Source organism: Sinocyclocheilus anshuiensis, unplaced genomic scaffold, assembly GCF_001515605.1.
Source record: "Sinocyclocheilus anshuiensis isolate Anshui unplaced genomic scaffold, SAMN03320099.WGS_v1.1 scaffold85, whole genome shotgun sequence".
NCBI lineage: Eukaryota > Metazoa > Chordata > Actinopteri > Cypriniformes > Cyprinidae > Sinocyclocheilus > Sinocyclocheilus anshuiensis.
In genome coordinates, this window is record NW_015536800.1 from 2,195,630 (window position 1) to 2,222,772 (window position 27,143).

At 37.9% G+C, this 27,143-nt stretch overlaps 2 protein-coding genes across 3 annotated transcripts in view; one reads left to right on the plus strand and one right to left on the minus strand.

Annotated features, from left to right (window-relative positions):
- The window catches only part of LOC107656778 (uncharacterized), a 17,208-nt gene extending 7,824 nt beyond the window's left edge, over nucleotides 1-9,384 (minus strand). The window contains exons 1-5 of the mRNA XM_016444723.1: nucleotides 9,200-9,384; nucleotides 2,249-2,355; nucleotides 712-909; nucleotides 454-622; nucleotides 215-321 (exon numbers count right to left, since the gene is read on the minus strand). Coding sequence (XP_016300209.1) covers nucleotides 215-321; nucleotides 454-622; nucleotides 712-909; nucleotides 2,249-2,355; nucleotides 9,200-9,384 — 766 coding nt within the window. The remainder of the gene's footprint in view (nucleotides 1-214; nucleotides 322-453; nucleotides 623-711; nucleotides 910-2,248; nucleotides 2,356-9,199) is intronic.
- klhl5 (kelch-like family member 5) overlaps nucleotides 5,712-27,143 on the plus strand; it is a 71,281-nt gene continuing 49,849 nt past the window's right edge. Inside the window, exon 1 of one of the 2 annotated variants that reach the window (XM_016444231.1) lies at nucleotides 5,712-5,795. The gene's annotated coding sequence lies outside the window, so the exon portion shown is untranslated. The remainder of the gene's footprint in view (nucleotides 5,796-27,143) is intronic. The other variant, XM_016444240.1, reaches the window with a different exon arrangement.

The window sequence follows — 27,143 nt, forward strand, 5'->3', positions numbered from 1 at the left end:
ACCCTTATGACTGGTTTTGTGGTCCAGGGTCACATTTGTGCTTCATACTCCAGGCAAGTCTTAGTGTTCAGATAATACTAATAGTAATAATACATTTAGATCGACTGACAAGAGGAATATAATTTTATTTTAAATGATTAAGGTCAGGTTTATTGTCTTTTTTTTTGTGTAGCATGGCATTGTGGCAGATAACATTTTTCTGACAGTTTCTCACCTTTTCTTGTTTGGATTACTGGTAATGCGGCAGATCTTGCTGTTTCATTGTTCTCCTGGTAGTACAAGAGGAAACTGCTGCTGCTTGATTGACACTTCAGCTCATCTGTAGAAGCTGTTGCTCGGAAAGACAGTGTAGTTGTTTTGAGTGAAAAGGCAGTTGGGTTCGCAGAAGTAGTGGTTTTTAAAATGGAGGTGTCTTGTATTGGAGGGCTGGTGTTTTTTTCTTGCATGGATATGTTCAGATCTGGACATTTGCTGTTGTCTGGTGGGAGGTAGCAATAAAACAGTCTCTGGTCGTTTTGGGGTCCTGTGTATAGATCAGTGTTGTTGAGAAACGCAAACTCACTAATGTTCCATCCAGAGAGATTGCCTGCCTTCATTGTCAGTAGCACCATCACATGCTCTTCTATGAAACGTACAACATGCACACAGTTATTACTGTAGACAACAAACAGTAATATTCAAACATGAAATCATAATAAACAACTATCTCACCTGACTGTGAGGTATTGTGGTGAAGCTGCAGATCCATTTCAGTCTTACACAGATACCAGCCTTCAGAACGTGTGTGTTGACTGCTGGCATTTATCATTTCTGTCACACATGGAGGGTCAGATGGAGCACACACCTGTGCATCATTCTCAGGTGTGCAATGGTCAAAGGGCTCACAGAGAAACTCAATTTGTGATATTTCTGAGAACCAAAAAAAAGAGATGCTCTTAAGATTTGAATTTTAAAGTTAAAACACATTCTGTTTAAAATACAATATAATAGAGCAAAGAAAAGGAAAATCCTTTTTAAACCCATGTGCCCAACATTTAAACCCATGTGTCAAGTTCTTAACAAATGTACTTTGTATTCATGCTATGGTTTTGACCTTTTTTATAGCATTTTTTATTTTTTATTTAATGACTCTAAAAATGTAATGTGGTGTAAAATGTATTATTTTCGCTAATATTCTTTGCTTCTTTCTCTCTGCATATTTACAGAATGTTTCTGATCACACCAATACTTTAATTTTGTGGACAAAAGTTTGTCAAATACTAATAAGCAGTATATATATTTTTTAATAAATATAATTTTTTTGTTATAATATTTTTAAACAATTAATACAAAATAATAAATTAAAAACAATATTAAAACATTATTCCTATAACTAGCTATATTTTCTTTTTCAGTAATTTAATTCCTTGAGGCTTAAAAAAAAAAAAAAAAAGATTTCAGGACAGTTGTATCACCCTGATATTTCTGTTTATTTTTTCTAATTTTAATTAGAAAATTAAAAACACGTTTGTCATAGTAGAGGTGTATTCAAGTCACTGTATGTATGAATTTTTACATTTCTTTTTTATAATTTTTTAATGAGATCATTGACCTATCTATCATCTGACATCCTTTGTTTGCCTAGCAGTATTAAAAACAACACATCACCTACAAGCTCCACAAACACTAAAAGAAAAGGTTTTTAAGTTTTTAAATATTTTTTATATTAATACCTCCTGTTTTCTCAAACACCAGAGTGCTTTTCTGTTGATGTTAGTAAGTTAGAGTGACATTTCCTTTACAACACAACACACCAACTTAACATAGCTTGTATCAAAAGCTATGTTAAAAGGTCTGAAACATTGAAAACAAATGTATTGGTATATGCTATGTGTGTATTTGTGACACACACACACACACACACACACACACACACGCACACGCACACACACACTTATTGGTTTTTAACCTCTTACCATTTCATGTCCAGACCACATTGATATAGTCACTGGAGTGAATGCCAACTGTTTTATCCCAATTTAAACTTTGACATAAAGAAGGTAACATTGCACATATACCTCATCGTGTATCTCTAAAAGACATGGACAACACTGATGTTTCATGCTGTCAATCATAAAACCATTTAACACGCTTTGCTCTGATCGAAACGTACGTGCTCTCACAAACCCACACCGCTGCCACATTTCCCTCACTCATGCTTGCCCGAAGAGAAGACCCCAAGCCATCTTACTCCACTCTTTTTACTTACTTGGAAAAAACTCTGGTAGACACAGGATGAAGGTGAGAAAGAAGAGGATGCTGAGTTTGAAGGCACCTGATCTTGTCATGGTAAAAGACAGTGTGACAGAAGCTCCTCTGTAAGGTCACCTAACCTCTGAACTTGCTGACCCCACATTGGAAATCTCACACAATCTCACACCTCACCTTCGGCTTTTTCAATTCCACTTTTAGTTTAAAATAATCCTACGTATTTAACATATAGACTTTTTTAGCATTTCTCCTTCATGACTAACACGACTAAGTCTTGATTACATAGATGAAATGCTTTACCACTTCCTGTCTGTCTTCCTGTTTTGTGTAATTTTGAAAACAGAAAGAGCAAAGAAAGACATTTCAGGTTGTTAATGTGTTTGCTTGTCTCATAAGGATTCAAATAATTTTAGACATTATTTATATGGTTATTTTAGTTGTATTATATTATTATATTATATTATATTATATTATATTAGTGTTTTCCCATTTGTTTTTGTCAACAGAACCACAACTTGGTGCTGAATTACTGCATTATTGACATCATATGTGGTCAAAGAGTAAAAAAAAAAGACTGATGTTATGCTGGATGTCATAGCATTTTTATTAATTTAAGTGTCCATAATTAAAATGATTCACTTATAAAGTAAAGTCAATACAATGAGTTAAAAATCAGACTTACCAAGCAGCTGCTGCTCACATACATATATATATGAACAATATCACACGCATTGCAGTGCCGTGCAGATATACAGCTATATCGCACTGCTACGAGTGTGCTATTGCGTTTATACAACAGTTCAACTGTTCAAATACATAAGAAACAACAACGGAGTGTCTTTAAAAGCCCTCTTTTGTGCAAATTACTTCCTTCCACCACAGATTCAAATCTCAAGTTGACAGTTTAACAGCTGAGCCCAAGCCACCGTTACTAATTAGAAAACGTCACTTTACAATGCATAACAAAGGAATGATGAGTTGCTTCATTGAAAGCTTATTGTAGCAATGTATTAAAAGATAACTGTATTATGTGGAGTAGAGTATTATGAGAGAGAGATGGACTGGTGAGTGTGATTACCTGCATCTGATATAGCATTCATTCTTCAGCTCATATTCACAATAAAACATTAGTTTGAATGTCTGTTGAGGAAAACGATATCTTTGTCGTATTATCCTTTTATCTGTAAGGGTGATTTTTTTATGACAATGCTTCTCAGTGCATTTGTTGACTGCGTCTTACAAGGTGTTGTTGAAAGTAAAAACATCTGATGCCCTGGAGCTCAAATCTCCAAAATCGTTGAAGCAAATTTTCAAATAGACATTGTCTTTATTAACAAACCACATATTTGAAGTCTAAACAAGTACATTCTTGCCTAGAAAGCTCTTAAAACAACATTCCGTGACACAAAAACAGTATTATTTATAAAATTATACAGTGGATTTGGGCATCTGCCATGACACTCGCTGTGAAAAATACCACAAGTGGAGTGAAACATATAAATGGTTGGAGTTCTGTTATCATTAGAATATCGCACTCCTCTCAGCCAATCAGATTCAAGGACCAGAAAGAACTGTTGAATGAATAAATAAATAAAATAAATAAATATCTTACATGCTATTAATTAAAAAAAAAAAATGTTATTAGCAAGTTGATCTATGATTTATTTTTTTAATCTGTTGACAGCCCCAAAATTTTGTTAGGTTTTAACTGGTTTAACAAAGCAAAACCAAAATCTTTCCAGGTACCCTCTGATGCACAGTACACATACATAAACACTTGGCAGAATGAGTGCGCAAGGCTGTGTGTGATAGAGCCTGAAGGACATTCCCGCTGCAAAGCACACAGGTTTGATCAGGGACAGGAGCATCCAGTTATCAGGGCAGAAGGAAGGTTCTCATCAGGACCCACACTGGGATTAGGAGAGCCCTCAGCACCAAGCACCTTATCAGCATCATTCAGTGAGCTCACTGTAGTGGACTACTGCTGCATTTAAACCCCTTAGGCAGTATTTGAACTTACTGTTAAAATTCACACCAAAACATGAGGAAAACACTATACCATTCAAAAGATTGGTTTTTAAATGTTTTTAGAAAAAGCCTAATGCTCGCAAAGTCTGCATTTATTTGATAAAAAACAGAGTAAATGATAGTAATATTGTAAAATATTATTACAATTGAAAATAACTATTTGTATTTATATTAAATGTAAATAATTCCTTTGATGCCAAAGCTGAATTTGCAGCAGCCATACTTCAGTCTTCAGTGTCACATGATCCTTCAGAAATTATTCTAATATCTGCTCAAGAAACATTTCATTACTATCAGTGTTGAAAACAGTTGGGTTTTTGTAACATTATGTCTTTACCATAACTTGGTTCATTAAACTAATATCTAATTAAACTAATAATTCATTTAATACATCCTTGCTGAATTAAAAAAAATCACACTGACCTTTTCACAATGAAAGAAAAAAATTAATGCACAGCAACTTGTTAAAGGATTAGTATCAAATATCAAAGTTACTATAGCGGTTAACCTGTGCTTTTCCACCAAATTATGAACCTGACAACCAATATAGCATGTGAAAACTTTAAAACTTTAATATTCAATATTTTATGTCTGAAAACACTATTATTATTACATAAGTAACATTGTGCTGTTCGGGCCTTTGTCAAAAAGAGAATTAGATGTTTTATATCTGTCACTCAGGAGCGCCACACAATCAGTGTAATATGAGTTGGTGCTTCTTGCTCACTGTGTATTGAGTTCAGCTCTTGTGACCTATATTAGAAACCTGTGTAATGTATTCATGATGGATCATGATTTTTACTCATTTGCTTTCACTTCACTTTCAAATGGATGGATGATGATACTCCTCCCTCTGTCACCCATAATGATCTCAATTGCTGCATCTACAGTATGAATGCATTATGCATGTGATGTGTCATGAGAAATGGAGTGTTTTTATTTATTTACTTTTTTTTGTTTGATTTTTAACAGTTCTAAGAAAATCTTTGAAATTGCCTATATTAAAACTACATTTAGTCTGGATAACCATCTGTACGATATCCACTAGGTGGAGACACTGTCTTTCACCCCCTAAAAGTGCAGTAAAGATAAGAAGATTAATTATTGGTGTGGTATGATTATTGAACAGTCGCGAGCTCCTTCACATTATTTATGAACTGTTTTGTCGCACAATAACACGTGCAACTTTTAAAAAGTGCAACTTTTGTATTAATATGGACAATCATAAGTAAACCCATACAAAATAAAGTACCTCCCCTTAAATAAAGTTATGTGAGGTGAAAGTCCACGTTTTAAAGCGAGAGTTAAGATATTTTTTGCATATTTCGTGAACAAATTCTATTTAAAAACACACTGCTACAGCTTTGAGGGCTAGTCTTTACTCCACGCCTTTTCATCCAAAAGTGAATCACGCGATTATAATCAGAGTTTAAAGAGCCCTGCTCTGTTCAACTACTAAATGTGCAGTTTACATCTGAAATAAGCGATAAGAGCAGCTATTAACCCGCCAGGTAAAGGTAAGAGAGCTCATTTCACGCGCTGTGATGTGAGGTTATTTTGGTTGACCGCTGCTGAAGCCCTTTAGAAATACGTGTAGCTACAAGTTCGCAGACACTTATGCGGTAAAAGGGAAATGAATCAGCCCATAAACGCTTTTAAAACGCGGACTCATTCAGCAGCAAAGCACGGGGTTCAGACTGGCCTGCGAGTGCCGATAGTTTTGATAGATAGAATCGATAACTTGCATGATGAACGAACTAAAAGTTGTTTCATATGCACGATGAATATTTCCTGCTTGGTCCGGCTATTCTGGCAAAGGAAGTAGGCTATAGAGAGGTGGGTTTTGTTGATTTACTTAACAGGAAACTAAAGTGTTTTGGAAAGTGTATTCGTAAAAACATATTTATCGTAAACAGTCTTGCGCATATGTGCAGACTACACAATGGCAGGCAAACAAATTTATCACAATAGAGCGAGCATGCAGCACAAGTACATGCACGTCAACAGCTTAAGTATTTGAGCTATTTTCGAATTTTATAGAAGTATTTATTTAAAAATGGGAACATAGTTTAATCTGTTTTCGTATGATTGAAATCCATGGATTCGTGAAGACATGAGGCAAATCTTCTGTTTGTTAAGCTGTGGATTTCTTGGTAAATATTTTTCTAGTTAGATGTTATAAATAGAGGTATAAAGTCTAGGGTATTTGTTACTAAGAATTCATGTATACATTCAGGTTCTCAGTGTACAGATTTCAGGTGGATTGATTCGAGCAGGAGATGAGGAAAAGAAAATAGATGCTTACATTCCCTACCAGATACACCCACAGAAGCCCAGGTTTCCAGAGCCCTGTGTTTGTATTTTTAATTAGTGTCTGACTATGACCCAGCACTAAAGATAGAACAGAGAGAGCAGAGAAACAACGAGAATGGAGATGTGCAGCATGTCCTTGCATTTGTTAGTTTTTTGTCCTTTAGTCTGTTCCCCTTGTTTAAGCAGCAGTGATTCTCCTCATGTGTTGGTATACAGGCTGTGCACTGCTAAAAAACTAAATTGTTCAAGTGTTTTTTTTTTTACACATTAGTGGTGGGTATATAGCTAAGTCACCATGAAATTAAAATGGACATATTTTAATAGAATATTGCAGTGCTTAATATAAATGATTTACACATTTTATGTGTCCTCGTAATTTGCTGCATCCCAATTCACATACTATCTGCCCTAAATAGTATTCGTACTTCATAGTATGTTGAAATGAGTATCCCAGAGGTACCTGGATGGTTTACTACAGTATTTCCAATGAAAATTTAAAGTGAAGATCCAGGCACACATGTACTCTGATGGTGAGCATTACCCACAACCCTTTGCTTGTTGGACAAAATTTGGTTAGAACTACAAATGCAAATAACAAGCGTTGAAAAATGACAGACATGGTGGATATGCAAGACTGATGGTTAAGTAGAGTTTTAGATGAAGGGGTTTGATGAAAAATATTTGTTTAGTGTTATCCACATTTCATCTGCAACAACATTGTGAGCTTTTATGAAGATACATGTGGTCATTAACTTTTAACACATGAGGAGAGTTCTTCACACAACTGGCATATCAACATGCTACTTAAAGGGGTCATATGATGTTGCTAAAAAGAACATTATTTTGTGTATTTGGTGTAATGAAATGTGTTTATGCAGTTTAAAGTAAAAAAATCACTTTATTTTCCACATACTGTACATTATTGTTTCTCCTATATGCCCCACCTTTCTGAAACGCGTCGATCTTACAGTCTGTGAGTCAGAACAGCCAGCATTGTAGTGTACTCTCACAGGATCAGGAAACAGTCCTCCATAAAATGCGCTGCACACATCTGAATATTTGGGTTGAACTGTTCTGGAACAGTGTTGTAAATACAACTTAACCACTGATTTCGAGTCCTGTCCTCTTTTGGAAGACTAAACTAAGTAGTTTCGCTTTCATAATGAAACACACAGCGTCACACACGGCGGGCTAGAGTGAGCGGAGGCGGGTGGGCTTGAGTGAGGAACGGCGGGCGGGCTAGAGTGAGCGGCGGTCGGTGGGCTTGAGAATGGCTTGCGGCAACCACATGTGACGACCCTGGGCTGGACTCCGCTTTGGGCGGTCATATGCAAATCTTCCCACATCGTGATGTAGACATGTGGGGGCATGTTTAAACGAGCCGTTTTAGGTAGGCGTGGTTGACTCTTAACTTTTATAAAGAATATCTCTTTGGATTTGAGACTTTAGTCTTTGCAACTTTACAGATCTTCTTTATGTACCAAGAGCTTGTAACACTCCAAAGAGAAAGGAAAAATTTAAATTGCATCATATGACCCCTTTAATTTCTCTCCAGTATTGTAGGAAATTAAATGAAATGTGGAGGATGTTAATTGTGACAAGATGATTGACTGGGCAGTTTAAATGATGATGGGAACAGAGTGGTGCGTTAAAGACGCTATTATAACGAAGTACTACTGTATGCCCTAAAGTTTGCCTACTATTCTGCTTCACACTCAAAGACTTTACATATTTCAAGATGGTGCACTTGTATTACTATGAATGTAAGAGAGTGCAATGAACAATATGGTGGAGTAAGTCCCGTCTTCTGAATAAATCGACAATTAGTAAAAGTCTTTGTGTCACTGCAGCTGCATGCTAAGTTATTGTCGGATTTTGTTGCTAATTTGAAATTTGTTATTTAAATGTGAGTGTGTCAAGCAATTTTTGAGATTTCAGGAGTTCCCCATTCAAGTAGATAAGACTTGATCTTGGGTGCTCAAAATAGTTGCCTGGAAGCATTACAAATGGCCACAGGGTTAACAGACTTTGAAGGAGACTTTTGCCCTGTCCTTTATTTTTCCTTTATTTCGAGAAGCTATTTCACTCATATATATATATATCACAATAGGGAAGAAAAGATTATTTCAACTTCAGTTTCATGTTGGCATTATTAAGCTAAGTCACTTTTTTCTGAATCTGTTCACCAAGAAGATTCATTCAGATTTGTTCACTGATTTATAGAATTTGCAACAACTCACAATTATCTTTTCATTTCATGTACTCTGGAGCGTAAACAGGCTTCGATAATTTTTTTTCAGTGACCTTCTCTGCAGGAAACATTGGTACTCCAGTACATTTGTATGTTATGAGTGAGTTAGTGAATCATTCATTCAACTGATTCTTTAAAAAAACACTTTCATACATTGAATGTTAGATTCAGTTGATCTCATGTTCAGTTGATCATGAACAAGATGTTTTATTTGTTGATTTTTGTTTATGAAAGAGATGTTTTATTCAGCCATTGGCAGGATTACTTCCACACTTTAACAGTTCAGGGACTGAACCCTAGATCAATCTTAACAAATTACGTAAAAGTCAGTGCTCTAAAAAATTCTCTGATTCCAACCTTGTGGCAAAAGTTTGGGAAGGAGCCCCTTTCTGTTCCAGCATGACAATGCCCCTGTGCATAGAGAGGTCCATGGTGTAATCAGTCTGGAGTAGAACCTTGACTAGTCCACACAAAGCCCAGAGCTGGACCTCACTGAACACCTTTGGGATGATTTGGAATGCAGACTGCAAGCCAAGGCCCATCAGCCAACATCAGTGCTTGTCTTTACTGTGTGTGAATTGGAACAAATCCCCGCTGCCATGTTCCAACATAGCGGAAAGCCTTTACAGAGAAGTGGAAGTTCTAGCAGTTAAGGAAAGAAGAACTTCTTATTAATGCCATTGGTTTTGAAATTCAATGTCAAGCATATGGGCACAATGTTTGGGTGTCCACATACTTATAACTAGGGCTGGACAATAATTCAATATCAGTATGTATCGCGATATAATTTTTTTCAATAACGGTGATATGATTTTATCGGAATTATATTGTATCGACCGAAATTAAGAAATATGTCGTGATATCAATTTTGGCCATATCGTCCAGCCCTACTTATAACCGTATGTTAATAGTAATCTAGTCTTTCAAACTGTTCTCCTATCATCCTCTGAGATCCTCAGGATTTGTTAATTTCTCACTGTGTCTGTCTGTGAAAAGAGACATTAATAAGTCATAGCAGATGAATTATGGATTGACGTGAATTCAGCCTTGGAAGTTCTATATAAAGAAAGGACTGCTGGATTATTACATCATTGCGAAATGTGTTTGTAGAACATGTGCATTGAAGACATGTGCATGTAAAAATTGCCATTACTCCAGTCTTCAATGTCACATAATCTTCAGAAAATAATTTTAATATGCTAATTTGAAGCTCAGGAAACATTCCTTTCAAGGATTCTTTGATAATTAGAAAGTTCAAAAGAGCAGGATTTGTTTGAAATTAAATCTTTTGTAACATTATACTGTAAATGTCTTTACTGTACTGACCTCGAACATTTGAATGATAATGTATTTCTTAACCTCTTAGATATAGTTTCTGAAGCAATATTAATTTTGTTGTCCTTATTAACAGGCTACAGCCTCCACACTGCATGCATAAGCACCGTAGTGTTGTGGCACTGGAAAAGATATATTTTGGAGAAGCTGAAAGTCCGAAAAAGCTGTGATGTGTAAGAGTTATCTCGTCATAACTTAAACTAACAGCTCCTGCTCTACTAGTTTCCTGCTGATCCAGTACGGCTGCAGCTAACACTGGACAGATGTGCAGCCATTATGGTTCATATTTTCCTCCATGACAGCTCATGACTAATCTGTCCCAGCGGGCTCTGCTCTGCACCGTGTTACATACAAAATGCTAGCTAATGTATGCGCTATTGTTCGGCACAAATTGCCAGTTTCAGTGCTTCCTGTTCAGACACGCTGTCGCATTCATGGTAATATTTTGGTTAGCTAAGGCATTGTTCCCCAAAGTTTAGCTTCCATCTTTGAAGTGGAAAGCAGTTTGTATGTAGTTTTAACCTCATGCACATCATTTGCCTGAGTGGTTTTATTTAGTGGGTCACTGCAGCAGTGGATGTACTTCGTCCTCTGGAGTCAGATTCATTCTCTCTCTCTCTCTCTCTCTCTCTCTCTCTTTCTCTCTCACATTCTCTCTCTGATCAATTCAGCAGGCTTTAAGGTGACCTTTGTGGAGGAATGTTGGTGTATTTGGCCCTCTGCATTTATTCAGTCATCAAAAAGGTGGTTCAATATAGCAGACATTTGCTCAATAGACCTTCTTTGCATTGCACAGACTGTATTTTACAGGGCAATCTGAGACTGTGGCTTTCTTTATGAAATATCTTTATGGATTTCTTCCTTGTCAGGTTGGAGTCTAAAAATTCAGCCCTGATTATTGTTGCACAAAGGTTGACATTGGTTTTCTCAGAACTGTATTTGTGGTTAGTACATATTCTTGAACAAATGGACCTGTGGTTCTCATGCGGGCAATGGAGGTTTGAATCTGGCTTGCAGAATTAGTTTCAATATTAGTTAGCAATATTAGTTTCCTACCCTTTCTCCACACATCATTTACAAAGATGGCAAAAAAGGGTTGACTTGATGGTTAGTGCATTGCGCTCCACAACATGCGCTTTGGTTCTCATGTGGGCAGCAATTTGGCTTGTACATGAGGCTTTAGAGTTATTTGAATTAAAACTGAAATTGCGATGTGGCTAATTAAATATATGCTCTGCATGTATCAAAGTGAAATGCTGCACTGAGTTCCTTTAAACGCGAGCAGTGCATGATTCATTGTTTTCAGTGTCTCGAAGCAGCCAGTTTGCAGCAAATGCTTCTCCATGCAAATTCCATCTCTTCTGTGAGTTTGGGTCACTTAAAAACATGGATTTGGGAACGCAACATGCACCAACCATCTTCTCAAGCTTGTAATAAGCACATGTAAACCAACTTCAACAAAAAGCTTTAGGGACTCCCTGTGTTTTTTGCCAAAATCAAAGCATTACAAAAACATAAATAAATAAAGGTAATTTTACAGTTTTACTGTAAAATACTATTGTCTTCATCATCATCATCATCATCTTTGTATTAGTTTACTTAAATACTCAATGTTTTATTTTATAGTAAAATATTTAAATAGTAATAGTTCTTGTTTATTATTTTTATTTTATAGTCATATTGATAAATAAAAAACAATGTTGTGATGTAAATCTGTCTTTAATCTTAGTTTTTTATGTCTTACTGAGTCGTTTGGAGTGGCCAAGGATGAATGACCACAACTATGGTTATTGATTTTTGAGAAAAAGTCTCTTCAGTCACCACACATGCAGTGATGAAGACAAACTTGACTTGAGTATGAACACGGTTGGTAATCAGTCTCTATATTAAAAAAAAACAGTACTGCCGCAAACTTTTGAAGTCTGACCAGATGCCTCATTCATAGATTTTGATTCTAAATTCAGATTTGATCCTAAATTCCATTGGATTTAATCCTTCGTCAAAAGTGAGAAACAAATATGCATTTATAAAGGCAGAAACTGATGTGAAAGTGTTGCGTATGCCAACCGAAGCGCATGTGTACAAAAATGTTAGAAATTAATTTGTATTGATGATTTCTTGAAAATGGTCATAATATTACAGTGTATGCCTACCACACATATGGTTTCTGAGAGCATGCTTGAATTTTTTTTTGCCCTTTGATGAAGAGTGTTGTACTACTTCTAAATTATATAGAGAAATCTGTGTGCTCTGACACATTGAGCTGTGGTGCTTATGTTCGAATCCTATTCTCCACTGTTGTCTGAATAAATATGGCAAAAAGACCACAATAAAATGAAAACATGTACCATCAAAATGACTTTACATGGATGTCAGTGCTTTTATCCATAAATGGCATTTTCCAGCACCACTTCCAACATATGGCATGCTTTTAGATCTCCTTGTCTCATTTTCAATCCTGATTTGCTTACATATGTATATGTAAATAAAGGCTTGCCGAGTTCAGTAATTGCACTATTACAAATCATTATATTGTGGTTTGTGTGTTAATTTCTTAATCGCCGGTTTCTCAGTGGATTGTGGACTGAAACGCAGACAAGGGACAGATGATAAAAGATGGCAGGGAGCTGTCTAAACACACCAGTCCCTGTCAGCGCAGATGGAGGCTGAATGGCAGACTGAAAGAGGAAAGGGATTTTCTTGGCATTAAAATCTTTCTTTTCTTGGCAGAGCGCTCTCTTTGCCGGTTGTGAAGGTCCAGGGGCGGAAAATTGGCTTCTCAGACTCACAGATGGTCTAAGGCTTGGTCTACATCCACATGCACGCACGCACACACACACACACACACAGAAACCTTGAGTTTTTGGTACACCGTTGAAGTTCTCCCCTCCTTTTTCTCTCCTTTCATTTGCCAGTAAATGTTTGTCAGCTAATCTTGTCATCGAGTGGGTATTACACAAGTGTGTCTGTCAAAATTACGCTTGTACTGTCACGTTAGCCAAACTTACACCACAACATTTTGACCTCTTGAGTATGTGTCTTTGAAAAAGTGTTGACGCTGTCACTGCTTTCTGCATGTGAACATATGGAGAGGAAGCGGAGTATGAATATGCACACACATGCACACGGTGAGCCATTGAAGGCCTTGTCTCAGATTTTAGATGACACCGTGGTACTATGTTGCCTGGCAGATTATTTCTGCACACCTGTACTATCTTTATTAGTATATTTTTCTCAGCAGAGAGACATGTGAGGTCCCAGCTGACACTATTATCAGAGGAGTACTTGAAGTACTTCACTATACTTGAGTAACTGAATACTTTTACTCAATTACATATCTAGGAAAAAAATGAAATGGTACAAAGTGTATGTATTTATGGTAATTGTCCTTAATCTTATTAAGAATAGCTATGTCTTATTGAGGTGAGTCATTTGGACGAGTCCGAGATGAATGACTACAACTATGGTCATTGATTTTTGAGAGAAAGCACCTCTACAGTCACACATATAGTGATAAAGACAATCTTGACTTGAGTGCAAACACAGTTGGTGATCAGTCTCTATTTTCAAGTGTCAACTATAAAATCAGCTTATGTTAATTTCGGGTTTCAGGATATTGGTCTCAACATCTGCTGTGCTCTAGATTCTTACATAATTGAGCAAGTTAGAATTTTTTAATTAAACAATTTAGGAAGTTTATGTACCTAACTTAGTTTAATGAGAAAACCTGTTTTGTCTCTTGATTTCATCATATCTGCATCTAAAATCAGATACTTCGTACTACATTTGATGACAAACGACGTTTGTGGGTGTTAAGCTGTATACAAACCCAACACAACAACAAGAAAAGCTAGTAAAGTTAGTAAAGCTAATAGGCTCAGTAGCTTCTGCAGCACGAACACAAGCATGCAGTCCGCCATTGTTGTTGTTGTTGCTGTAGCTGTTACGTGACGTAGCAGTGTCTGACTAGGGTCGAGATGTGGGGTGATGACATCATTGTTTCACAAAATATACGGATTGGCTGTACACACGAAAACACAAAGGTGTAGTTTTCAGATTTATCCACTCTGGAACCCGGTTTCAAAACATAGAGGTTTTGGGCTCCCAGAACGCCAGATCCGTCTGAACGAAACGCCGATACGATACAAAATTTTCACGTATACAGCTAAATGTTTCTCTGTGTGTGGGGCCTTAGTTTGTAGCTCTGAGTCTTCCTCGTTTTGTTCCCCTCATGTTTCTTGTTGTGGCTAGAAGGGATACAGCTAAAACCGGAAGCTAACAATAAAGTTTTCTACCTAATAGAAAACTGTGTTTTATTAATATCTACACATACCCCAACCCTAAACCTATCCCTTACAATAATGCAGAAACAGTAATTAAGGTTGTACAGTGTGACAAAAATTACGCTATATTGATGTGCACATGCCCAGTAGATGAATCTGTATACCATCCAGTCTTAAACCGTGTTTCCCTGCTGCTCTGTTCCCTTTTTTGTTGCCATATTGGACCACACCCATCTGTTTGTTATTTCCCACAGTTACTCATGAGTTCATTGGTTCAGCTCTGTATAGCCTTAGTGTTTCTCTTGTGCTTTGTCAGTCGTTTGTCTTACTGCTTGTAAGCTGTTGCGTTTTCCCTGCCTGTGTTCTTGGTCATTTGTATTAAACTATATGATGCACCTAGATTCTCTCCTCTCCTCGTCCCTGCTTGCTAAGTATTAATATGATAATAAACAATAATTAATAATACACCAAATCAGCATATTAGAATTTCTGAAGGATCATGTGACACTGAAGACTGGAGTAATTTAAGATGCCTAATTTTTACCTTTTTAAAATGTATTCACATAGAAAATGGTTGTTTTAAAGGGGTCCTATTATGCCTTTTCACTTTTTCAACTTTAGTTAGTCTGTAATGTTGCTGTTTGAGCATAAAAAAGTTCTGCAAAGTTACAAAGTTCAAAGTCCACTTCAAAAGGAGATATTTTATTTAACAGAAATCACGTTTCAAAAACTACAACGAACGACTCGTTTGGACTACAACGCATATTTTCCGGGATTTGTGATATCACAAATATCGGCGAATGGAATGAGACCTGGTTGAGCTGCACTAGAGAAGGCAACGAGTGTTATCACTATGTTGTAGACACGCTAGCTTTCCCAAGGCAGACGAACTTAAAGTGGTTACAATCATCCGGGTTTAAAACACACTCAAATTGATTTGATATTGACGCAATATTTACACTGAAGCTCGCAGGCGGCTATAGTAAGGGCTAAGGGGCATGACATTTCCCGACCAGGTGCCGAGTAGTATCAATCACAACACACACTGGCCCAGCTAACCAATCACAGCACATTTCGTATTTCGTATTTTCGTATTCATTTGATACAGGAACTATTCGAGTCGTTCATGCCAGACTGGGCTTGATAATAATGTGCTTTTCGAACAACCTAGTATGAGTTCTAGTACACCCCCAAAACAAAATCAAGACTTTGTAAAAGAGCATAATAGGACCCCTTCAAATAATATTTCACAGTATTACTGATTTTGCTATAATAAAAAAATTATTCATTCTTGTAAGCGAATGGAGATTTTATTTAAAAACCTTTAAAAATTGTAAGTATTTCACATTTTTGACAGGCAGTATATACAGTATGTAATCCCATTATCATTGTAATAAATACATTCAATGCAAAAGAATGGAATTAAATCATCTGCAGCCATACAGATAAAGAAAGAAATTGCAAATGATCGAGATGAATAGAACAAGTAAGTTGGAGACAGGGGCAGAGAACTTGAATTGCAAAGTCAGCGCTTACCTGACTGTCTCTTCCTCTTTGTCTCTCTTCTCTCTCACACACATCATTCATGCTCAACATTATAGTGATGCATCAGTGTGTATGCAGGTCAGACCCCAGGTGTAAATGTTCTCATTCTAGCTCTTGTGTATGCGCATGTGTGTTTCCCTCGTGGCCGGTAGAAGAGTTGAAAACTGAATGATCTATTTATTTACAGCATGAGGCTGCAGCACTATTTATGATCCTTAAACGATAAGCTTTCGGGAGACTCGTAAAAGAGAAGTGTGTGTGAGTGGGGCTTGACTCTAGTAAGGCAAGACTGGGGACAGGAATATTTATTTATTTGTTTATGTTTAAAGGGAGAGGCGCATTGTAGGAATTCAATAATTCAGGGTGTGCTTTATGATCTCCTGAAGATGCTCCAGGTCTTTAGGGTCTAGAGGTTTCTTGCTTGTGTATCAATTTTATTTTAAAACTTGTCTGTTTATCCCTTCTTTGATGGAAAGCAAATGGTGTCGAGATCTCCTGATCTCCAGCACCTATCTCCAGGGTCTTTAGCTCTGCTGCTGTGTATGGTTTATCAATACCATAAAATTTTAGCTGTGAAATATTATGAGTCTCATCAAGGACAAATCTGTCTCCTAGGAAACATATGTGCCTTGCAAACACACACACACTTGTACACTCAACCACACTGTTCACAGCTTACATAAACATGCTGTTGCAGGTCTGATCGTATTAGATGGTTATACTGTTTTACATACTGCATTACTATATCATGGTATTTCTCCAAGATAGAATACTACAGTATAAATGACAAGAACATCATTTGATACAAATACCATAACATTATGGCTTTTTAGACATATGTACACATATCATGATGTTACTATGGAAACTTGTCTGCATTACCATATTTCATGTACCATGGTATTTACTTTGAGGTAGAATACTATATGAATACAAAGAATAGCACTGAGTTACCATGGTACATGTCTAAGAAAATCCAAGATGTTACCGTACACTACCATATAAATTTTAGGGTCACAAGGATGCATTAAATTGATCAAAATTGACATTAATAACATTTATACAAAACATTTATAATGTTACAAATGATGTAAAATGTTACAAACAAACTTTATATTCATCAAAGAATCCTGGAAAAAAGTATGACTGTGTCCACAAAATATTAAATAGCACAGCTGTTTTCAACATTGATAATAGATTTTTCTTGAGCATCAGATCAGCATATTAGAATGATTTCTGAAAGATCATGTGACACGGAAGACTGAAGTAATGACTTCTGAAAATTCAGCTTTGCCATCACAAGAATAAATTACACTTTAAAATATATTCAGATAGAAAACTGTTATTTTACATTGTAATAATATTGCACAATATTAAAGTTTATACTGTATTTTTTTTACAATAGCCTTTCAAAAACAACAACAACAATAAGAAAATAAATCTTACAGGCCCCAAACTTTTGAATGGTAGTGTACCAAAAATCTGTTGTCATGGTTAATATGTGAATTACCATATTCCATGTGCCAATTTCATTAACTCTTAGGTCGAATATAATGAATATCAGGAATACCATGGTATTGTGATGGTACAGGTGCATACCAAAAAAAAGTTACAAATGTTAACCCTCGTTCCCTGATGGAGGGAACGGAGACATTGTGTCGAGTGATGACACTAGGGGTCACTCTTGGGAGCCCAAACACCTCTGACATCTTTGAGAAAAGGCAGATGAAATTGGGTGTGCAGAATTTGCATAGCTGGCCACGCCCTGGATATCCGGGTATAAATAGGCTAGTGTAGCATCTGCTCACTCGTTCTGTTCTGAGGAAGAGAGGCAGTTCGGAGTTGTGGCACGAAGGACACAACATCTCCGTTCCCTCCATCAGGGAACGAGGGTTACAATACGTAACCGAGACGTTCCCTTTCTGTCGTTCACGTCGATGTTGTGTCAAGTGATGACACTAGGGGTCCCTATACTAAACGCCACAATTGCCAAACATAGAGGCACCATAGGGGCAGAGGTCCCTTCAGCTAGAGCCTTTCCCATAGTTAATACTTACCAGAAATAAGAACGGCTGAAAAGTCTTGGTAGTGAACTGTTCCCCCATGGGGGAGCTTCGCTAAGTCAAGTGCTTAAAGCAGCACTATGTAACTTTTTCTGTGTTCAAAATTAGCAAAATGTATATAATGAGCGAGTACATCATGAATTCATCTTCCAAACCGCGTTTTTGTCTTATTCCGAATCACTACGGTACACTTATAATAAGTACTTATATTTGGACTATTGTAGCCTGGTCGGGTCGTCACCGCTGCGGAGTAACACATACCTGCGTGAATCGCCATAGACATAAACTTAGAGAAGTAGCTCTGGTTGGAATGGTCTTCCGCGGGATGTATGCAGTTCTGTTTATTAACCGCTAGAGCACCAAAAGTTACATAGTGCTGCTTTAAGTGATGGAAAGGTAGTCCAGAGTTCATGAGAAGGAACCTGAGCTGGACTGAATGAGCGCATGTACTGCCCGCAATGGGGGGAGGCACTGTGAGCAAGCTCTACACCCTGCCAGTCTCCTGAGTCGAAGAACTGGTGTTCAAGACTCTAGAAGAGATCGGGTCCATCCACAGATTATAAATTCTGGCAAATGTATCAGGTGTAGCCCAACCTGCAGCTCTACGGTTATCTGCTAGAGAGCCACCATTCGCCAAGGCTGCTGAGGCAGCCATACCCCTGGTTGAGTGAGCCCTCACTCCCAGTGGGCAAGGTAGACCTCTGGCCTGATAGGCCGTCCGGATCGCATCCACTATCCAGTGGGAGATCCTCTGTATGGAGACAGCATTCCCCTTCTGGTGTCCCCCAAGCAGATAAAGAACTGTTCAGAATGTCTGAAACTCTGAGTGCGTTCTAGGTATGTGCGCAGGGCTTGCAGGATGGCCATAGCGTGCAGGGCGGACACAGCTTGTCCAGAAGCCATGTAAGCCTTCGCCACGAGTGCCGAAGAGAACTTACAGGCCCTGGATGGGAGTCTCGGGTGGGAGAGATGCACTACAATCGCTCTCTCCACTTGTGGGACCTCTGCTGGAGCCTCATCGAGGGTGGTGAGGACGGAGGAAGTGGTGTATCGTATCCTGGCTGATTTCGTCAATTCCTCGTGCACTTCCGGTAAGAAAGGCACTGGGGCCGGACGCAACATAACGTCGCGCTCAGCACCCAGAAACCAATCATCCAACCACGTGCGTTCGGGACAGGGTGAAGAAGTCCACTCGAGCCCGATGCTTTTGGCCGCCTGGGCAAGCACGGCCAGCCATTTCAGCGTCCTTCAGACGGAAACTCAGCCCCCGCGGAAGCTTGCTCAGTTCAGGCATCAACTTCTGATGGCTCAAGCCCATTCTCCAATGCTGCAAGAGATAGCTCATCCTCTTCGCGAGCGGGAAATGAGAGATTAAACTTGCCCTGAGACAAGCTCTCAAGCTCATTCAGCAGGTCAACCGGAAGACACAAATCGTGAGAGGAACGAGAGGTCAATGGGGAATCCCCCAACAGAACTACTCTCGCTTCCATCAGCTCTCACCTGACGCACATCGCTGCAGCCTCATACCCGGAAGTAGAAGGACCAGGGCGGGGATCAGTCGGGGTCTTTTCTAAAAGACCGCGAGCACAACGCGCTTATGGCGATGTCCTCACAAACGGGACATGAATCATCTACGAACGCTGTTTCAGCATGAGCGCAGCCCAAATACTGAATACTGCACTCGTGCCAGCCGTTAGGAGGAATGTGAATCTCGCAATCAGGAGAGCACAGACAGAAAGGCATGTTTGCCGACGCACACAGTTCCACCCATTAAGTTCTTTAGAGAAATTGCTCTTTTAGGAGGAAATTTGCTCTTAAAAATTGACCAAGGGGTGCTCTCACAACAGCTGTGTATACATGGTATTGACATGACATAACCATTCCATATAAAAAGAAAACCATGAATATCATAGTTTTAGCATGGTATATGTCCAAAACAAAAACCACGGTATTCCCAGGGCACTTATAAAGAAACCATGGTAATTTTATTTTACTTTTTTCAGTGGAATGTAAGGCTTAATATTTGGACTGTCATGCATGCACATATACACACTTTCTTTAAATGTTCATCATGGGCTTGAGTTTCAACAGGAATTTCAGGCTCTTCAGTATATAAAGAAAAAGAGGGATTGTTTATAGAGGTGGTCTGCCAGCCAGATGTGTTCAGTCTCTTAACCACAGGCCTGCAATGGTTTACTTCAGGAGGAAATTCTTCTTTTTTAAATCCATTCCTCCGTCCATCTCCTCTGACATCTAAACCCTGCTGGCTCGGCCCGCATCACCTCTGCATTTAATTCCCACACTGCTTCAGCTTAAGGGAGACCAAAATGAGCATCAGTAAAAGGAAGGCTGAGCAGAAGATGAAAATGTCATTGCTATGTGCAAAATGGTCCTGGAGATATTTTGGCTGATGAGTTTGGAGTGAATGGATGGTGTGTGTGTGTGTGTGTGTGTGTGTGTGTGTGTGTACGTCCAGATCTGTCCTATAATTTCATCCAGTGGCAGCAGAGGAAATGAATGCACCAGAGCAGGAAGAATGCTACTTGGAAATGAACACACTCTGAATAGTAAGATGTTTGCACGTATATGTGCACACATTATCATCATACTGTGTCTATAATGTTGTATGACTAAATATCCATAGTTTCAAGGAAATGTTTGTCAGATGTGTGCAGTTTTTTTTTTCCTCTTAAGGAATGAAACATATTTCCTCCCACGACTGTTGCAGACATGAATCAAAGCAATGAGACATCTAACCTCTCAGCCCAGTTCAGCTTTGGGTTTCAGGCATGAGATTACATGGTAGTAGGTGTTGTTTGTGTGTGTTTCAGTGATGGATGTAGCCGAACTGAAGTGTGGAATCTGTATCATAGCATAACCTTATGAGAGAGCTGACATTACAGTGGTTTGAGTGTGTGTGTGTGTGTGTGTGTGTGATGAAAGACAGAAAATGAGGACTCTGCTGCCCAACCCAGCCTGGTTGTCTGTTCTTCACACACACAAGTTTGTAGTGTCCCTGTTTAACCCTCTATTGACAAATTATGAAAGCAGTGTTTAAAAATGAAGTGGTCGATTCAGTTTTTCTTACATAGGATTAGGCATGGGACGATTACCGGTTTCAAGGTATACCGCGATTTGAAAATGGCACGGTTTCAAAACCACTAATATTTTCCGTTATACCGTTCCTGCGGTATGCGCTGTTTTTCATGTCTCCTCAAAGACTGAAAGTGTAGGAATCCCTCAGGTTGAGTGCAGTGTAGAGAGTAACACGTCCCTCCTCCTCCTGTTGGTGCGAGCGAGCAGTCAGTCACTTGTGTGTAGGATGGCCGAACTTAAGGAGCTGCCCCTGGAACTTACGCGATCGGTAACCGGCCGTTTTTTGTCTTATTGCAACTCGTCTCTGATCTGGACTTGCACAAAGTGCGTTGCAATGCAATAATTTTCCAAAATGTCATGTATGTGAAAATATGAAGTCTGTAAACGCCCATTAACACAGGCCAGAGACGTTGAAGACTGTATAGTTCGTATTAAAGCAGTGTTGCAGCGCAGCTGCTTTGTGTACAGCGGTAACCAAGGAAACGCTGTATCTGGTGTTCCATGAGTGCCTCCTGCTGTCAGAGAGTGAATATGCGTCTCATTCAGAGCTTCTGCTGTTTGTTTGGTTCAGGCATGTAGTATAATTTCACAAAGCTAGTCAGAACATTCTGTTTTTGCTTCAAATTGGGTTATTATTAAATCAAATTATTTATATGAAATTATATAACTAAATGATATAAATTATATGTATATGAATTATATAACTACAATTAAATAACTAATTACAGATTTAGGTTAAATAAAGATGTCAGTCTTTATTTTTCTTCTTTTTAGGAAACAAATCAAAGAAAAAATAAACAAATTCTACTGTTCCTAATATTCTGTATGTTGCTCAAAAACAAAATCTATTGTGTTCAGCAGAAAAACACAATATGTTTTTTTTTTTACCCACTCATTTAAAAATAACACATTTTAGAGCTGTAATGACAATAACGTGATACTTTGAAACCGTGATATTTTTGCTTAAGGTTATCATACCGTCAAAATCTCATACCGGCCCATGCCTACATGATCATTTTTTTTCCTTGAAAAATGTAAAAAAAGTTTTTTTTTTTTGTGCAGTTTTTTAAACCATGGCAGAAAACAATTAGATTCACATTTGCACAGATTTTTATAGTAAGAAAGTTGTTTACAACAGTGGTTATCAAACAGGGGACTCAAGAGGGCTGCCATAAAAGTATTTTAATCAGTAAATTATTATTAATCTTCTAAAATATCCTAATTCTAATCTAAAATAAAACACTTCAAAAATTTGATTTAAAATGAAACCATATTTCTTTTTATATTTTATTGAATAAACTACTTTTTTTTTTAAACTTCTGGAATCACAGTGAATTAATTTAATATAATATTCTGTTAAAACAAAGTGTGTCAAGGATTATGTATACTTTAGGAATAATTCACACAAAAATCTGTAGGACTTTCTTTTGTGAAACACAAAAGCATATATTCTGATGAATTTTCACAGTGCAGTTTTGAAAACATGCATATCTCACTTGTGGATGTTGCATGTGTGCATGTACAGTAATCCTTCCTTTTCCACCACAAGAAATGCTGAGTCATGCGATAGTTTAATTAGTCTGTCCAGCGTCTCCTCCATGTGCCAGTTTGTGTGATATATTTGCTGGAGAGTTTTGATTTACATGCAGGGACGATGAAAGATGAAATTAAGGGGTGGGGAGAAAGAGAGGGAGAGAAAGAGAAAGAGAGAAGGATTGGAGTAACCTTGAGAAAATAAGTAGGGGCCATAAAGAATAAATTGCTTAATCATCCTTCCCATCATTCAGTGATGTTTCTTGTAGTCGCACTAGCGATAAAGCTTTGTGACAGCAGTGTGCCTGTGTGTGTGTGAGTGTATTTATGATCACACATATAGAGGTTAACACTCCTGTCAGATGTGATTTCTCCAGACCTTAATCAGTGTGAAATAAAGCTTTGACCATCACAGGGTCACCACTGACTCTCTCTCAGAAGCTAGTATGACTACTGACCTGAGACCTGTGTTTTCACTCACTGCAGTCTCCGTTCTAGCTGACAGGAATGCAGCATTGCTGTCAGGGAACAAAGCACTCAGGGACGGCATTAAATTCCTCCTTGTGTTAATCTCCTCCCACATACACAACTGCCACAAATACATTCCTTTAAAGTGACAGTTCATCCAAAAATTAAAATTCTGTCATAATCCCTTTAACTGTCTTCTGTGGAACACAAAAGATGTTTTGAAGAATGTCAGTAAAAAAAAAAAAAAGCATAAAAGTAGTTCATATGACTGGTGCAATATTCTAAGCCTTTTTGCAAAGTCTTGTTAGCACATACAGTCACTCATGCATCGTCTCTCATATTGTGCATGAATGATTTGGGATTCTGATGAAACGGAAGTAGTGACAAATCTTTTCTTCTGTATTGTGACATAATTCTGAAGTGAAAGCATTATCATAAAAGAACAAGATGTAGGGCAGGGACTTTGTTCTGTACATTGTGGTTGATTGGATGGATCTGAATATGAGTTTGAGGATAATTGTGAAAGTGCTGTCATTTTTAGGAATATTTCGGCATAATTTCGTGGACAAAAAACATATTGCCAATAGTGTAGTGATGTATGAAGGACAGCTCACACAGACACAGAATAAACTTTCCAAATCAAGCAACAACATGGTGAATTTGCAAAATCTGAAATTGTTTTTGAAAAAATACAAAATCTATGTGAGAATATTTTGCCCCTCAGATTTCAGATCACATGGATTCCTAATGAAATTAGTAGATTTCTCCAAAAAAATGGTGAAGAAAGGGGCGAGTTTAAAGGGTTAGTTCACCCAAAAATTTAAATTAGGCTGTGTTTTACTCACCCCAGAGCCATCCTAGGTGTACATGACTTTCTTCTTTCAAACGAATCCAGTCGGAGTTATATTAAAAATTGTCTTTTCTAATCTTTGATCTTTCAAGCTGTTTAATGCCACTCAGCGGGTGTTGCATGCATCAGTCCAAAAGGAGTTAAATAAAAAGCGCCCATCCATAAAAAAAAGTGTGTCACATGGCTCCAAGGGGTGAACAAAGGCCTCCTGTAGCGAATCGATGCGTTTTTGTAAGAAAAATATCCATATTCAAAATTTAATAATCACTTTAATGTAGCTTGCGCTAACAGTTGTACACGGAAGCAGCTCCGGGCGGATGACACATGAGGTCAGTGTTGCGCATGCGCCGTTGAGTCTCGTGAAAACCAACGTTTGTTTACAGGATCAAAGGAAGTTTAGCAAAGGAAAACCAGTTTCCTCTTGGCTTATATCGAAATCCTCTGACATTCTTCTTTACAAATCCTCTTTTTGTACTTCTAATAAGTGACCGCTGTTTTGTTTTGATCTCTCTGCTGCGTTTCCGCGTGCGTCACTTCTGAGCGGCGCATGCGCAGCGCTGACGTCATACGTCATCCTCCCGGAGCTGCTTCCGTTTACAACAGTGAGCGCAAGCTAGATTAAAGTGATTATTACGTTTTGAATATGGATATTTTTCTTACAAAAACACATCAATTCGCTACAGGAGGCCTTTGTTCACCCCCCGGAGCCGTGTGAGACGCTTTTTTTTTTAATGGATGGGCGCTTTTTATTTAGCTTCGTTTGGACTGATGCATGCAACACCCGCTGAGTGGCATTAAACAGCTTGAAAGATCAAAGACAATTTTTTATATAACTCCGACTGGATTCGTCTGAAAGAAGAAAGGCATATACACCTAGGATGGCTCTGGGGTGAGTAAAACACAGCCTAATTTTCATTTTTGGGTGAACTAACCCTTTAAATGGATTAAATGATTGGAGAAATCCAGCATACAATAAAAAACACATACATGAATGAATTGTTTACAGTACAATCAGTAACATAATTAGAGAATGGCTGAATCTTTAAGTGTTATGGCAGAAGGGAAGAATATCAGTGAATAAATTTGTAGATACATTTTGCTCAGTTGCTCACACAAAAATTATCACCTGGAAAGTTGCTAAAATAACTTTTATGGTATATGCTTTAATTGTATAGAAAAGAGCAATGTGAATATTCTCCAAAACATCTGTGTCCTAAAGAAGAATTCCAAACAAATTTAGAACAACATGAGGATGAGTAAATAATAATGACAGATGATGAATGATTTTTTTATTTAGGGGAACTATTCCTATACCCTGCAGATTTTTCAGGCAGAGCACTTATTTCAGGCAAAAGCTATATTTGGGAAGCATTATGGGTATGATGCTCTAAAATATGCCTCCTTTGCATTATGTGGTTTGCATTTGGTTGCCCTGATGAAAATGATTCAGCTCAGAACCAGTGATTTTCTGGGACATAATGATAAAATGAAATAATCCTGGTCTCCGCTCCACTAGTTTACTGATGTTGTGCTGCTTGTCAGTGGCACCCGGGGCACGTGGGTCTGGCTGTGTTTATTTTATGTGCCCTTAGAGCCAACATCTGTGAATAATGTTACAAAAGCAGGCAGAAATTCAAGTTTTCTGTTGTGGTTTGCATGGCCTGAATTGAGACCAAACTCCCAACTGATCCTACTGTGAACGATTTACCCTTTCTGTCTCACAAACTGCAGATTGCCATGGATGGTTGGCATCACATTCACTCTTGCACAGAACATAAATTAAAGACAGGTTTGTGGCCATGGGAATACTTGAGCTATAGAACCAAAACTCCTCCCTTCCTTAATTTCTTTTTCTCTTTCTTCTCAGTATTTTGTGGGACAGCGTAGTCGTTTATGGACTTTATGTGGCAGTTGGACATCTACTTATGCATTGTTGTCTGCTAAAATGAAACCAAAATCTATCAACTTTAAATCTCTTTCACACTTCATAGCTCAGTTTCTCTCAATCACATTAATTTTTCCAGCCATTAATTTCTCTCTCTCATCTTTTGCATTATTTGTCCATTGTATTTCTTGTGGATGTGTACTGTTGTGGTATTGACAAATGTGTGTGTAAGAGATATTGAGCTTTAATGTGTGCTATTGATTGTGTAGAGCGGTCTGGTTTGTATTTCTATTGATTAAGTGAGTTCTAAGTAGAAAAGGTCAAGAAATCAACAGGCACTAAATGTGAGAGGGGTGTGTGTGCTAAAAATGGCAAGTTGGCGTATTTGTCATGGTACTAATTTTTAAAGTGTGGTGAAATAAAGGTTACCTTGAGGTGATATTGATGGAGCAGTTTTGCTGGAATCTTTGCTGATGTGCAATGCTACAGTACTTTATAGGTTTACATTAAAAAGACTGTGTGGGTGTATGATGCCATGGTAGTAGTTAATGTAGGCTTAAATATTAATTTCCTCTGGCACCTTTCTTTTTTTAAATAGATGAGGACCTCATTATAGATTTTTAATGACTAATGAAATGCCTACAGTGTGTCCATTTATATACAGATTTACAATTAAACAGTGTTTACACCAGTAGTTATATCAAGCTCTCCTACTGTTTATTCTTGATCTGTAGCATGACAGCTTGACTGCATCTGGATATGTGTAGTTCCCACAGTAGCTGAAAAAAAGTGAAAGTGAACTTTGCAGTATTAATAAAACAGAAGCATAAATGGCCTACTACTTCCGGTGATTCTGAAGTGCACATTCAGTGGACACTTTACTATCCCATGAGGCCACTGAAGAGGATTTGTAAATAGCTGTGAAGCAACTGATGATGGAAGGTCACGTGACAACATGACAAATGTAGTGGATTCATACTAAACTATAGAGAACATTTTTTTAACAGTAACAAAGTAAGTACCTACTAAAAAGAACCTCCACTCACGGAGTAGCCTATGTGATTTTGGAGGCAGCCCATTGCTGCTCAGTTGATGTCAACGTGGTTTCCCCTATGAAGGGGCGATCTGCTTTTGGGGGAAACAAAATGTAGAAAAGTTTCCCAAATTGTGGTTTTGTGAGTTGATTAAAAGAGCTAATATAAAAAAGTAAAAAAATTAATTTAAGAATAAAACCATTGAAAAT